Genomic DNA, 15,715 nt, shown 5'->3' with positions numbered 1-15,715 from the left:
CCAGTGTTCAGGGCTCCGGGCCCCCCAGTTTCACAGGCTGCTGAAACTCACAAGACCAGCTTCTGCGACAAAATGCGAGCTTCCCTGGGAGCCGGGGTGGGGGGAGATGTTAACAGTCAACTCTAAAATCTGGCAGAAAAAAGGGCGCTAAGGAGAGAGGTAGTATGAACCAGATTAACCTTTAGCAGTTTAGAGAAAAACAATTTAAAAAAAAAGTAAAAATATTAAAAATTAAAAAAAAAAAGGGAGTGGGGAAGTAATAATTAGCTCCGGCTTGGGCAGGGCGGGAAAGGCTGGGAAGAGGAAGTGGCTTTTGTTTCGGCTGGGTCGCGCTGGGAAGCGCGGAGGACCCCCGCGGGGTGAGGTCTGCGGGGACGCGGGTCCCGCCGCGCCCGGCCCGCCCGCCAGGGCCTCGCCGGCTCGCACCCTGAGCTGGTCCGGCGCTCCGCATGCGCGCCCCGTCCCGCAGCGCGCGCCCGCGCGCCCCCGTCCGCAGATCAGTAAACTGGGAGCCGGCGGCACCCCGCGGCAGGCCGAGCTTCGCGCGCAGCTGCAGAGCCCCGGCCGCCCTCCGTGCCCTCGACTGCGCCTGCGCCGGAGACTGCGGGGGCGGGGCCGGCGGCGCGGCGGGGGGCGTGGCGCGCGCCTTAGCCCCGCCCTCCTCCCGGGGCGGGGCCGCCGGCCGCCGGGGCCGTTGGTTTCTGGGCGGAACCTTCGCGCGGCGAGGGTGGGCGCGCGGGGAACAGGATTGCGGCGGCGCCGCGGCCGGCTAACGTGGAGCGGCGGCTGGAGGCGGCGCGGCGTCCGCTCGGGCTCCGGCTCCCGCCCCGGGTGCGCACGCAGTTCCCTCCCCGAGGACCGTCCCTCCGGCTCCGCCCAGCGTGAGGGGCGCGCGGCCGCCGAGACCCCGCGACGCCGTCGACCGCGGAGGAGGAGGCGGCGGGAGCTCGGACCAGCGTCTAGCCGGCGCTGCAGGTGAGGGGGCGGGGAGGGGAGGGGCAGGGCAGACGGGGAGCCCTGCGGCGAGAGTCCCTGGGACCCCGAGACCCTCAGGGCCCGCCCTGGCCCTTCAGGACCCCTGGCCGCGGGGGACCACCTCAGGACCCCGACACGCCTCGGTTCCTCTCACACCTCTCAACATTTCCTCCAGACGCCGAGACCCCCTCAGGATCCGCCCGGCCCCTCCCGGGGCCCTGGCTCTCGAGACCCTCTGGGGGTTCACGGCCACCTCTGGGCCTCGAGAGCCTTCGAGACCCTTGAACCCCGAAACTCTAAAAGATGTCCCCTTGGACTCAGCCGCTTTAGGGCCCTGAGACCCCTGAGAACTCTTGGTTCCAGAAACCTTCAGGATTCCCCCAGGGCCCTCCGTCCCGAGGCCTCCCCACCTTTCCTGGCTGGAAGCCCTCGGTCCATATGTCCCTAGCCCCACCGAGAACCCTGGGGCCCCCATCCCACCAGTCTCAGCCTCCCCTTCCGCCTCTGCCACCCACCCTGAGGAGCTCAGACCCTTTGGCTGCCTCTCTGCAGTGATCTCAGGGCTGAGTTTCTCAAGCTCGCGTCTGGGACCTGTGGGGCATCCGTGAAAGTATTTCCAGGGTTTGTGAATTCTAAGGATTAATTTGAAAGAGGCAGATGCATGTAACAGATACCTTGAGGACCACTTTATAACCAAACGCGGGGTGTGATCTCAGTGCACGTGTGCGCCTTTGTGCTTACTAGTGCATTGAGGCCAAAGCAGGGACAGTGTTTAAGTTTTAATGCTCTGGTGAGACTCGTGGCCTCTCTGGACGGTCTAGAGGACAGGTGATCTCAGGTGGTGGAGTGAGACAGAAGGAAGGAGTGAGCGGTTAGGGCACATCAGGATGCTTTCAGGTTGTCTCTGGGCGGTAATGTTTTCGTTCATGGAACTGACATTTTTTTTAATGCCTGATAGGTTCCAGGATTGGCCCTGGAGAAAGAGACTGCTGTCAGGGCCTAGTGAGAAGGATCAATTAGACAAGTAGTCATTTTTACCTGGCCGAGACCAGGTGGGATTCTTGGGAAGGGGTAAATGTTAAGGAGGGCTTCTTGGGCAGAGGATGGAGGAGGTGATAGATAACAGGTTAGCTGATTCTTGAAGGTTGAAGTTGAGAAGTTTGCCAGGGTCATTCCAGGCAAAGGGGACAGACAGCACGTGAAAAGGCAGGGAGGTGTGCCAAAGCACACCAGTTCTGGAATCCGAGACTTGTGGCTGGAGCAGTGCTTCGTCCAGGGGATGGCTGGAGATGTTTTGTCTCCCTTGGTGAAAATCGTTCCACGGGTGCTCCCTGAGGTTTACTGTGCATGCCCTTGGCCCTTTCTCAAATAACTACTGCCTTGCCCTGAGAAATGTCCAGTGCCCTGGAGGAAGGTAGGAGTTGGTCAGCAGGGAGGATTGAGGAAGTGTTCCAGGTAGAGACCAGAATGGAAGGACCTGGGAGTTTTGCATAGTGCAGGCTTTGGGGAGTGGCAAGAAAGAGGGCCCCGCAGTGGAGTCGGGACTGGAGCAAGCCAGCTTCGGCAGCCAGGTGGAGGATTTGGCACCCTAAGGGACTGGGAGGACATCGAGGGGCTTGAGGAGGAGAGGAGAGGCAGTTTGTGTGTGTACTTTTTTTTTTTTTTTTTTTAATTTTTAATCTTCCTCTTCTACTGGAAATGTGCGTGTACTTTTGAACAGTCTGGCTGTGGTGGGGAGACTTGTTTGGAGGAAGTGAGACCCTGTGAGGGATGAGGGTGACCTGGACCAAGGTGATGGCAGTGGGGACCGAGGCCTCCTGGGGCATGGCTAAGCTTCTGCAGGCCCAGGCACAGACACTTTCCTATCTGAGCCTGGGGATTGACATGGGCACTTTTTGGTGAGGTTTTGTCCGTTTGCCATAGGGCATGTGTCAGCCTTTGGCAGAGGTGTGGAACTTGTGGCCTCAATGCTACATGTGGCCCTCCACATCCCCAAGTGGGGCCCCTGGACCAAATCCAAACTTAACAGAACAGATCCTTTTAATCCTTTTTTTTTTTTTTTTTTTTTTTTTTAAGACAACTGTAGAAGATGAATCCTTTTTTTTTTTTTTGAAACAGCGTCTCGCTTTGTTGCCCAGGCTAGAGTGAGTGCCTTGGCGTCAGCCTAGCTCACAGCAACCTCAAACTCCTGGGTTCAAGCGATCCTAACTCCTGGGCTCAAGCGATCCTACTGCCTCAGCCTCCCAAGTAGCTGGGACTATAGGCATGCGCCACCATGCCCGGCTCATTTTTCCTGTGTATATTAGTTGGACAATTAATTTCTCTCTATTTATAGTAGAGACGGGTCTCGCTTTGCTCAGGCTGGTTTCGAACTCCTGACCTCGAGCGATCCGCCCGCCTCAGCCTCCCAGAGTGCTAGGATTACAGACGTGAGCCACCGCACCCGGCCCTTTTAATCCTTTTAATAAAGGGATTTGTTCTGTAAAATTTGGATTTAGTCAAAAGGCCGAACTCGAGGATCCAGATGGCCACATGTGTCCCCAAGGTCGCAGGTTCTCCACCCCTGCGAGAGCTTCATCAGGGTGGTCGTGTGTCTAATGTCCACGTGGGAGATGCACACGGAGCATAGCAGGGGCAGGTCGAGGACTGGCCGAGTCTCCGAGAGGGGCGAAGATTGGGCTGGGCTGGGGGCCTAAAGGAATGTGTGAGTGTGAAAACAATGCTCCCTGTGCTTTTTTTCTGTCCTCTCTCAGCAGCAATAATCTGTAGACTTCTGTGACCAAAGCTGGAGGGGTTTCTCCCCACCAGCAAGCAAACAGTTCTGTGCTGGACACCAACTGGGTGTCCTGCAATTCACTTTGGACACTATCTGGAGATAGTGTCAGATCCCACAAGTTGAGGGCTCAGTCTCCAAGACTGCTCCCCCTTCAGACACCAGTCACGAGTCCAGACCTCCGCAATTTCTGACAGACCGGCTATAAGTTAGGGTTCCCACAGCCCCCCTCCTCAGGTTTGATTAATTTGCTAGAGCAGTTCATGGAACTCAGGGAAATGTGTATGGTTTTATCACAAAGGGTATTATAGATGATACTGAGGAAGAGATGCCTAGGGCAGGCGAAGCGGAAGGAAGGGGCGAGGAGCTTCCTTGCCCTGCCCTGGCAGGTCACCCTCCAGGAACCTCCTGGTGTTCAGCTATCTGGAAGCTCTCCGAACCCTGTCCTCCTGGTTCTTTTATGGAGACTTCATTACACAGGCATGATTGGTTAAAGCACTGGCCCTTAGTGATCAATTTAGACTTAATATCCCTGCCCTCCCCACAGGGTGGGACTGAAAGTCCCAGCCTTCTAATCCTGCCTGGGTCTTTCTGGTGACCAGTCCCCATCCTGAAGCTGCCTAGGGGCTGTAAACACATTAGCAAACAAAAAGATTTCACTTTGGAGATTCCCAGGATTTTAGGAGTTGTGTGACTGGAGGAAGGGGGTTGGAGACTAAATATATACTTCACAATAATGGAAAGCTGTTGAAGAGACAAGTTCACATGAGTCAGAAATGTCCCTCTGCAGAGTGTGGGACTACAGGGCTGGAACTAGAAGCAGATGGCTTTCAGTGTCAGACAAGTGAGAGCTTTGAGGCTGTGGCAGAGGCTGTGGATTAGAGAGCAGTTTAGGAAGAAAATTCTGTAGGATTTCTGTTTGTTGAAGTCTGGACTTGATGAGGGAGAGGAAGATTCTGGGATAGCTCTGTGCAATAGAATTTTCTGTGGTGATGAAAATGTTCTGTGTGTGCTGTCCAGCATACTAACCACATGTGGCTGTTGAACACTGAAAATATGACCAGTGTGACTGCAGAGTTGTTTTATTTTATTTACTTAGTTTTATTTTTAATCTAGGAAGGAGACCCATCACACACCTAGGGTGTAGTGGGAGGTACACTGTTCCAGGCTCTGTTCTTGTAAATATTATCCCATTGAATGCTTCCAGTTACCATAGGAGGTGTAAGGTATTAATATTACTCCTTTTTTTATGAGTAAAGTAAATAGAAAGAAAGAGTAAGTAGCTTGCCCAGGTATTAATTTGTTGGTGTGGCTCTTCTGCATCCTGCTTCCTTCTCCCAAGGAGCCTGGAGCGACTCCTGGCAAGGAGGAGGTAGTCCTCTAGAGTGCAGGCATTGTCCCCCTCCCCTTTAGTCCTCCTTATCTGTTCCCTGCTGAAGTTAACAAGGACAGGTCTGAGATAAGCTGGCCGAGACACTCCACAAAACTTGCTGGGAGCTGCCTGTTTTGCCTGAGGCTTCTTCCTGCTGCCTCCTAGATCTTCTTAATGGCAGCTGTTTCTTAGCATTTCTGGGGAGTGAATGGATTAAAGGGCAAGTGAAACTGTAGATCAGTCAAACTGTGTGCCTTATTTATAAAGATGTAGTTAAGAGGTAGAAATGAGAGCCTTAGATAAAATTTGGGGTCATAGTAGACCAGGCAGTGCCCAGGGTAGTGGAAAGAGTATAGGACATGAGTCAGGAGTGAGTTTATAGCTTGTCCCTAACTCTTTGGGGGACATTGGCCAAGTTGCTGCCTCTCAGTCTCAATTTTCACTTCTGAAAAATTAGGATGTGTAGTATCACATAACCTTCAAGATGCCTCCAGCTCTAAAATTCTGTAATTTTTTTTTTTCTTTTTTTTACCCTGAAGTTATCCAGTGACATGTAATTTTAAGTTTCATTGGAGGTGTACTTTCTAGAACATGTCTGTTGTATCCTCTTGGGATGGATAGATGCTGGTGGTTTAGTGTGCCTTTGGCCTCCATTTTGGTGTGTTTTACCATATCGGCTTATCATTAAGTAACACACTCGAGTTATGTGACGTGTCACATCTGATGGACAAACTGTAAAACAGCGAATGCTTCAGTGGATGACAGAATTCCCAGTGAAATATCAGGTATAGTTGTTTGCCATTCCAAGCTGCACTGATGTTATGAGAAAGGGTTTGGTGTTGGTGTTGGCCAGGTGGAGGTGATAGGAGTAATCACTTCATAGGGTTATTGAGAAGATTAAGTGAGATAATGCATGTAAAATGCTTAGCATTTTCCCTTGAATTTAATAAGGACTCAAAAAGTGGCAGCACTTAATATTGCCTTTTGAACTAGGTAAACTGTGACCTTTCACTGTTTTACTCCTGTTGGATTTTGCTGTTTTCTTGGTTTGGGTATATAAGCCCAAGTAGCTTGGAGGCATTGGTTTCAAGAAGCCAATTAATTTTTTGAGACAGAGTCTGACTCTGTTGCCCAGCTAGAATGCTGTGGCGTCAGCCTAGCACACAGCAACCTCAAACTCCTGGCTCAAGCAATCCTTCTGCCTCAGCCTCCCAAGTAGCTGGGACTACAGGCATGTGCCACCATGCCCTGCTAATTTTTTCTATATATATTTTTAGTTGGCCAACTAATTTCTTTCTATTTTTAGTAGAGACAGGGTCTTGCTCTTGCTCAGGCTGATCTTGGAACTCCTGAGCTCAAAGGATCTGCCTGCCTCAGCCTTTCATAGTGCTAGGATTACAGGCGTGAGCTGCCACGCCTGGCCACAATTAACTTATTTTTGATCATTACAAAATAAGGCATTTTTCCTTTGTAATTTATCTCAACTGAAGAAAAAGTGATTGGTTAAGTAGCATGTGTTCAAATTAAGGGTTTGTATTTTCTGTAAATTGAGGAAAACAATTTCATCCTGAAGATCCCTTATTACTAGTAATGGCTAAAATTAAGTTTTATTGGAACTGTGGTTAAATCGATATATAGCTTGTGACTGCCTTGGAAAAACTGCCTGCTGATGCCCAGGCAGTTTATGGTAATAAGCATTTTACAGTTTGTTAAGTACCTTTCAGATATTCGTCTCACTGTAAAATCTTTGCAGCAATCCATCCAGTGATGTGGGTGGTGGAATTCCCATTTGACAGATCGGGAAACTGAGGTTTAGAGTGTCTCCTGGCTGAGGAGGAAGTGGCTCTTCCTTGCCTCCACCTGGTTTTCTTCACCTGGACCCCGGTGCCACCTCAGGTGGAGTTCATGCAGTTTCAAGGTTAAGACTTTCCTTTATGGTTCTGAAAGCTTATTTTTTTGTCCATTTGTGCCTTGTTTCCCATTCAGGTGAACCTAGTCAAGCTGATCAAACTCACTGGAAATATATCCATCAAGCAGACCCCAGATGATTCCTTCCTGATTAGAAATACAACTGCCAAATGCACTTGAGAGCATGCTCTTGCTGCTCCGTGGTTTCTGCCACCTGGCTCTTCCCCATCCCCCAAGTCTACGAGGCAAACCAGATTGCTGTGAACAAGGAAGTTTGTGGGAATCAATCAAAGGAAAGAGAAAGGATGATGATAATGACCAGTGTCTTCATGCTTTTACAGCTGTGTACCCTCATCTGTAATGTGCTTGAGGGCTGGGGGGCATGCTAGAAAGGGCTTGCTTGAAGGCTCCCTGGTCTTCCACACCTGCCTTGGTGTGGCCAGAATGCAATTGATAGATTCTGGCCCCCTCTGACGACATTCCCGTCTTAGGATCCACTCTGGTTACATGGATTAAACTTAATAGTAGGATTTCCAAGATTCCTGTCTTCTGTCAGTAGGACATTTATTGTGTGGTGGCTTTAGGAACAGTGGCAGTGGTAGTACTAGTCATAGCCTGCTGTGTTGCCAGGTCTTGTTCTAAGGGCTTTACATAAATAGCTCTTTTGTAGTCACAGCACCTTATCTGACTTTCTTTGCAATTTCTGGAGTCATTGTTTTCCATGACTGTGGATTGACTACAGGTGAGTTAAAGGTCAACGTTTGGAAACTGCTGAATAAATGTGATATCGCGCACCCTTCAGGCTGTGTAAGAAGGACATAAGTCCACTGTGTGTCTGTCTTCCTTCATTGCGATCAGGTGCTGTGCAAAAGAATATTTTTGAGGATCCCACCTGATATTCTAATTCATGGCCTGTACTTGTTAAGTGAAAGTGTAGCTTGTAATGGAAGGCAATTTAATTCAATTCAAGTTTTTGTTGTGCCACTTCTTTTTCTTTTCTTTTTTTTTTTTTTGAGATAGAGTCTTGCTTTGTTGCCCAGGCTAAAGTGAATGCTGTGGGGTCAGCCTAGCTCACAGCAACCTCAAACTCCTGGGCTCAAGCAATTCTGCTGCCTCAGCCTCCCGAGTAGCTGGGACTACAGGCATGTGCCTCCATGCCCGGCTAATTTTTTCTTTTTCTTTCTTTTTTTTTTGAGACAGAGTCTCACTTTGTTGCCCAGGCTAGAGTGAGTGCCGTGGCATCAGCCTAGCTCACAGCAACCTCAAACTCCTAGGCTCAAGCGATCCTCCTGCCTCAGCCTCCCGAGTAGCTGGGACTACAGGCATGCGCCACCATGCCCGGCTAATTTTTTGTATATATATTTTTAGTTGGCCAATTAATTTCTTTCCATTTATAGTAGAGACGGGGTCTCGCTCTTGCTCAGGCTGGTTTCGAACTCCTGACCTCAAGCAATCCGCCCGCCTCGGCCTCCCAGAGTGCTAGGATTACAGGCGTGAGCCACTGCGCCCGGCCTGTTGTGCCACTTTTAATAATTACTGTTCTTTCTTTTTTGAGACAGTCTCACTGTGTTGCCTGAGCTAGAGTGCTGTGGCTTCAGCCTAGCTCACAGCAACCTCAAACTCCTGGGCTCAAGTGATCCTCCTGCCTCAGCCTCCTAAGTAGCTGGGACTACAGGCATGCACTGCCATGCCTGGCTAATTTTTTCTATATATTTTTATTTTATTTATTTATTTTTTTTTTTTTTAATTTTTTTTTAAGACTAGTCAAGTGCAGTAGTGAGGAGGGGGGAAAGTAGTAGAACAAGGAGTTCAATCTGTAACTGACTGTGAACAATCACGTGAGATAACTCACTACCTTCGGACCAGCCTCTATATATTTTTAGTTGGCCAATTAATTTCTTTCTATTTATAGTAGAGACGGGGTCTTGCTCTTGCTCAGGCTGGTCTCAAAACTCCTGACTTTGAGCGATCTGCCTGCTTCGGCCTCTCAGAGTGCTAGGATTACAGGTGTGAGCCACTGCCACCTGGCCAATAATTACTATTCTTGATACACATTTCCCCTTTCCCCTCAGAACTTCATGGATGTTCTTTCATGCAGTGATCTACTCCATTTTTCTTGGCACTTTGGTGTTCCCCCACTCCCACTCCTCTTCGTGGCAATGGAGAACGGTGGTGGTAACCAGGGTTTCAGATGACAGCAACAGCCAGTTCTGGAGCTCGGTGCCAGGGCTGAGCTCTCTGGGGTCACTCGAGCAGTTGCAGTCATCTGGCTGCCCAACTGGCGCTGAGCAGTCTTGCCCCCGTTGGATGTGTGGTGCAGGAGACGTGTTGGGGGCTGGGGTGGGTCATTAACATTCTATCATCATGGCTTAGGGCTGGGCAGCCTTTGCTTTGCTGACTGTAGATAACAAGTTTGCTTTTTGTAGTTGATAATATTTTGCATTAGATGCAGTTTGATGAACTTTGTTTAATGACCAGGAGTTTGAAACTAGCCTGGGCAACATATCAAGACCCTGTCTCTACTGAGAAAGCCAAACAGAAAACCTTCCAAAAGTGTTATCAATTTGATGAACATTTATTTAATACTGGATGCTGGGGATTCAAAGAGCAAGTCTCTAGCCGCTCTAGCTGGTTCATAAAATACTCATGATCTCGAATTCTAAGCAGAAAACATCCTGGTTAGACTTTTAATGGTTTTCGATAAAAAAGACAGGATCTTATAAGGATCTGCTTTGGGGCCTGGTTTTGCTTTCAAAAAAATGCTGATAGGTCTTTGAAAAAAAAAAAAGGGTTGCTACGATGATTTGGCTTTGGGCCTGCAAACTGTGATGACGGCATAATCACCAAGGAAACCAAAAGATGCAGCGTCTAAAAGGCCTCCAAAGGGTTTTGTTACTGTTGTTCAGAATCTGATTGGCTTAGAGGAATGGTGTTTAAGATTGGGAGCAGAACACAAGAGGCTTGCTGTGCTGCAGAAACTTCTAGCATCAGGTATTGATTGCTTTGGAAATCTACTTTGACCTTGGTTTAAAAACAAGGAAGAGACTTGAGGTAATTTCTAAGTTATTGTGAGATTTGGCTCTGATGTTTAGGCTGCTGAAAAACAGGAAGTGAGGTAAGGCCTTTAAACATGTAGTGGGATAATGAGCTGTAACTGTCTAAATATGGGCAACTATGCAGTTCATCCTTGCAGGGTTACTGCGTTGAATTTTGATATAATTGGGTACTTCCCATGTTGGCTCCTTTGATCCTTAAAGGTACACATCAGTGTTAAAGTCTAGAGGCACATCTGCCTGTTGAGGGTGGATCCTGTGCCGTCGTTTGAAGAACTGTCCGAGGAGCCAGCCTCGTACCTTTAAGTTCAGCTGAGGAAGAGTTTTTGAGCACCTAAGCCAGCAACAAACCACCTGAGAGCACAAGCTCTCACTTTTTCTGTTACGAATAGTAATATCTTGTTCTTTTGGGAAACTTTGAAATCCATTAATTTTGGAATTCAATATGCCAGCAGAAGTTTAGTTTGTTGATACGTTTTTGCAGATGTGTAAATGTAATATTTAGGTTTTGAATTTGTAACTTTAATCATGTTTATATGGAGAATCAAAAGCCGTTGAACAATAATTTAAAGAACTAGATATAGATTTTTAAAGTTCTTTACCATGGTAACAATTTTGAGCATGTGGTTTCTTAAATCACTGGTTGAGATACTTAAGAAGGCAGTCATAAATGATTCCTTCCCACAGGCAGGAAGGAGTCACTATTTTGAAGCGATGTGGTTTATGTTGGGGGGCAGGAATGGGGAGCAGTTGGATTAGTCAGCTGATGAGCGACTTATATAACCTTTCCAGTGGGATTGAACAGGAAGGGCTCCTCAAGTTCTGCCCCGCAGGAGGTAAGGGAGGGCAGTGTGGGGCAGCCCTCGGACAGGTCAGAGCCTGAGCCGTTTGACTCAGCAGTTTGAACTTCCAGAGCACTTCATGTGAGAGATTCCTGAGCCTTTGAAACTTGGCCAGTTAGCAAGAATCCATATTTTATAGTTGATAAAACTGAGGATTGGTCAGCAGTTAAGTCAGTCATTGAAATCTCAGGGCCAGGGTTTGGGCTTATGTTATATGGTAGAGGAATTATATAGTGAAAAACCTCAATATTTGTTACTTTTCTTAGGAAACATTGGTTAAAAAACAACAAAAACTGGCTGGGCGTAGTGGCCCAAGCCTGTAGTGCTATCATTTTGGGAAGTGAGACCAGAGGATCACTTGAGCCCTGGAGTTTGAGGCTGCAATGAGCTGTGATCATGCCATTTTACTCTAGCTCAGGCGACAGTGAAACTGTCTCAAGAAAACATTGATCTTTGAGGACACTGCTAGTGACTCCACGGGAAGGTGGGAAGGAAGGTAGTGAGGGTTAGGGCCGAGCCCAGCTCTAGTTCTGTGAGCCTTTCCCCTCGGGCAGGCTGCAGGCATAGGGGAGCCTCATTTTTTCTGCCTGTCGACTGTGGTTTCTTAGCATTTAGGGAAAGGTCACAAACATCTTTGGGGGAAAATGTATGCATGCACTTACACCGTTGTGTACATTTTCGGGGGATAACCTTAGGATCCCATTTAGCTCTCCTGATGCTTATAGACTGATTAGGCCTGTTTCCTTAACCTAGAAAATTATTTTTGGTGACCTGATTCTAATTGGGGATAAAATCACATGCACAGAATCAGTGGTTTTCAGTCAGTGCTGGTTAGGATGTGACAGAGTGGGCGTCTGTGTGTTCTGCTGACCACTTTTCTGGAAAGCAGTTTGGCAGAATGTGCCAAGATACTTTATATGCTTTAACTTAGCAATTCTTCTCGGAAATTTCTCCTAAGTAAATCATTTCACAACAAATAAGCTTTGTGTGTCGAGCTGGTTGTTATCAAGAGTCACTATACTAACGTCTTGCATGAGGATGGTCAATGAGATGGAGTTCCGTGTGTGCATCACACAGTTAAGAATAGTTTTTAATAACATAAGGGAAATGTTTTTATTATAAATGTGGAAAATTAGGGTATGAACTATGTCCTCAAACGATGGAAAAAATATAAAAAGTCTAGAGGGAAATACATAAGTGTTAATAGTTATTGCTCATAGGCAGTATATAGGCTATTTAAATTGTATTGTTCTGTATTTTTCCTGGTCTACAGTAACTTGGTTCTAGAAGTGGTGAAAAATGTGATTTTGGAAAAATCGTAGACTATGGAGATAGCTTGGTGATCGAGAGCTGGATGGTTTGAGACCCTGTTTTTCCGTAAGCGAAGAATTGACTTTTTCCCTGGATGATTTCTTGAGGGTGGATTTCCATACAGCAAGGGGAGGACGGGCACGTCGGGTGGTGCTGGTGCTGGTGCTGGTGCTGGTGCTGGGAGGGCCGAGTCCTCCCCAGACCCAGCACCCAGTTCCTTGGGGAGCTCGTCACTTCCTCTGGAAACTGCGTCCTGGCTTTACTTTGTTATGTCGCGTGACATTTCCTTGACTCTGTGATAAGTCATTTGTGTTCGTGTCCACTGGAAGCCCTTCCGGAATGTTGTCGGTGGAGAGACAGCATGGAAACCCCCAGTGTGGAGCCCGCTGGACCACCTGTGCTGTGCATGTTAGTTTTCCTTCCTTTTCTGTCGCTTGCAGAGCGATAAGAATCTGACTGGCCTGGTAAACCACATGAGATTAGGAATTGTGGCTTAGGAAATACTGTGGAGGTATGCTATTTGTATATGGTATGTTTCAGGTATTCTAATTTAAATAAAGATCTAAGGCCTTCAATTTTAATTCTAGCCTTGATGCTCTTCCAGGGCACTAATAAAAGAAATTTTATTTGGGAAATAGAAGTCATTTCTGACTAATTTTTCTCTTTAGGATTCACAGATGGATTCAGTGGAAAAGACAACAAATAGAAGTGAACAAAAATCAAGGTAAATAAAGTCAACTGTCCCTTCAGGCGGGTTTATTGACTTCATATAGCATCTGCGTGAGTCTACTTACGTGTTATTTAGTACCCACACAGGTCAAAGTGAATAAAAACACTGGGTCAGGAGGGAATTTCAAGAGCCATTTACCACCCTCTGCTTCAGCATAAGGAACATTCTAAAAGGCAGTTTTCTGCCCAAGGAAGCAGTCATAGTCTGGTCTCCAACCCAAGAAACAAGTAATTAGAGGGATCACGTCTAAGATTTTTTTCTAATATTTTTTCTTTCTCTTTCCCTTACTATTTCTTTTTCTCTTTCTTTCTTGAGACAGAGTCTCACCCTGTCATGGAGCTAGAGTACCCTGGCATCAGCCTAGCTCACAGCAATCTCAAACTTCTGAGCTCAAGTAATCTTCTTGCCTCAGCCTCCTGAGTAGTTGGGACTACAGGTGTGTGTCACCACGCCTGGCTAACTTTTTCTATTTTTAATAGAGACGGGGGTCTCGCTCTTGCTCAGGCTGGTCTCAAACTCCTGGGCTCAAGCAATCCTCCCGCCTCAGCCTCCCAGACTGCTAGAATTACAGGTGTGAGCTATCTTACCCGACCACATCTAAGATTTTAGAAGTGTCTGCTGAGCGCGGTAGCTCACGCCTATGATCTTAGCTCTCAAGGAGGCTGAGTCGGGAAGATAGCTTGAGCTCAGGAGTTCAGCACCAGCCTGAGCAACAGTGAGCCCTCATTCTCTACTACAAAGAAAAAGAAAAAAAAGTGTCATGCTTCACAGGAAAGAATTCTTTGACTACAAATGGATAGCAGGTTATGCATGCTGTAAAGTGATCTATTATAAGGAGATTCTTACTATAGAATGGATTGGTGTTTGTAGGTGGCAGAAAACCAGCATTTTGCCAGTTTTCTTATCTGTCACTGCAAGCAGGGATTATTTTGTCATCATAGTTTGGATTTACAAGCTGTCTACAGCTTCAAAGGAATTAAAATTGCTGAGCTTTTTGTTCACAAGTACATATCACTTAAACATGTGTTTAATAGTATGGGCAACTCAAGATCAATGAGACGGGCTGGGCACGGTGGCTCACGCCTGTAATCCCAGCACTCTGGGAGACCGAGGTGAGTGGATCGTTTGAGCTCAGGAGTTCGAGACCAGTCTGAGCAAGAGCAAGACCCTGTCTCTACAAAAAGTTGAAAGAAATTAGCTGGACAACTTAAAATATATATAAAAAATAAGCCAGGCATGGTGGCACATGCCTGTAGTCCCAGCTGCTTGGGAGGCTGAGGCAGGAAGATTGCCTGAGCCTAGGAGTTTGAGGTTGCTGTGAGCTAGGCTGAAGCCATGGCACTCTAGCCTGGGCAACAGAGTGAGACTCTATCTCAAAAGAAAAAAAAAAAAAAAGATCAGTGAGACATTGCTGTCCCAAATCCTTTGAGGAATGAGGGTAGAACATGTAAAATCAATATGCAAAGAAGAATGATACACAGGCTCTATCTTCCATTAAAGAGGCGGCAGAGTGTGTATGTGTATGTGGTACAAGGCCTGAACTTCACAGAGATTTCCAGACTTAATGTTGCGATACTTCTTTGTTGACTTTATTCTCTCCCTCCTTTGTTTTTAAGTAGAAAGTTTTTAAAAAGCCTCATCCGGAAACAGCCTCAGGAACTGCTCCTGGTCATCGGGACTGGTGTCAGTGCAGCAGTGGCCCCAGGAATCCCCGCCCTTTGCTCGTGGAGAAGCTGCATCGAGGCTGTCATTGAGGCCGCAGAGCAGCTGGAGGTGCTTCACCCTGGGGACATCGCTGAGTTTCGGAGGAAGGTGACCAAGGACCGGGACCTGCTGGTTGTTGCCCATGATCTGATCCGGAAGATGTCACCTGTAAGTGTCAGACAAATACTTCTGGTTTCACAGGACAGTTTCTGGTTCTGGACTAGGTTGGGGGACTGTGACCCTGATGTAAGCTTCTGTGAGCTTGTGTTGTGTTCATTTCTCAGTCCGGTTGGGCTGATGGGCCAAAAATCTTTCAGTCCATTAGGATATCATCTTTTTAGAGTGATGTCAGGTACAGGGTGGCTTCCCAGAGTGGCCCATATTAAATGGACCCCTGACTATGTGAGATTGTCTCAGGGATATTGTCTTGCTGCACTGAGTGTAGTAGACTTTGTGGTTTTGCAGTCATTAGGTAAAGAGGCATCCTTTAGGTTTGTTGTGTTTTTGTTTTGTTGTTTTTTTTTTAATAAAAGCAATCTATTTTATTTTTTTTGAGACAGAGTCTCACTCTGTTGCCTGGGCTAGAGTGCCGTGGTGTCAGCCTAGCTCACAGCAACCTCCAGCTCCTGGGCTCAAGCGATCCTCCTGCCTCAGCCACCTGAGTAGCTGGTACTACAGGCATGCGCCACCATGCCTGGCTAATTTTTTTTTTTTCTACATATTTTTAGTTGGCCAATTAATTTCTTTCTATTTTTTAGTAGAGATGGGGTCTCGCTCTTGCTCAGGCTGACCTTGAGCGATTCACCCGCCTCGGCCTCCCAGAGTGCTAGGATTACAGGCATGAGCCACCATGCCTGGCAATAAAAGCAATCTTTTTTATTTAAAAAAATTTTTTTTTTGGCCGGGCGCGGTGGCTCACGCCTGTAATCCTAGCACTCTGGGAGGCCAAGGTGGGTGGATTGCTCGAGGTCAGGAGTTCGAAACCAGCCTGAGCAAGAGCGAGACCCCGTCTCTACTATAAATAGAAAGAAATTAATTGGCCAACTA

At 47.4% G+C, this 15,715-nt stretch overlaps 1 protein-coding gene across 4 annotated transcripts in view; it reads left to right on the top strand.

The window, feature by feature from the left end:
- Nucleotides 1-704: 704 nt before the first annotated feature.
- Nucleotides 705-15,715, top strand: part of FAM118A (family with sequence similarity 118 member A) — a 29,332-nt gene continuing 14,321 nt past the window's right edge. Inside the window, exons 1-3 of one of the 4 annotated variants that reach the window (XM_020287822.2) lie at nucleotides 705-975; nucleotides 12,903-12,958; nucleotides 14,584-14,836. In XM_020287822.2, the coding sequence (XP_020143411.2) occupies nucleotides 12,912-12,958; nucleotides 14,584-14,836 (300 nt within the window). In that variant the 5' untranslated portion in view covers nucleotides 705-975; nucleotides 12,903-12,911. Of the gene's footprint in view, nucleotides 976-9,849; nucleotides 10,020-12,902; nucleotides 12,959-14,580; nucleotides 14,837-15,715 lie in introns of those variants that run through there. The other 3 variants (XM_076006918.1, XM_076006919.1, XM_076006920.1) reach the window with 3 other exon arrangements.

The sequence above is a fragment of the Microcebus murinus genome, chromosome 10 (assembly GCF_040939455.1).
Source record: "Microcebus murinus isolate Inina chromosome 10, M.murinus_Inina_mat1.0, whole genome shotgun sequence".
In the NCBI taxonomy this organism is placed as follows: domain Eukaryota; kingdom Metazoa; phylum Chordata; class Mammalia; order Primates; family Cheirogaleidae; genus Microcebus; species Microcebus murinus.
This window is presented reverse-complemented; position numbering and strand designations above follow the sequence as displayed.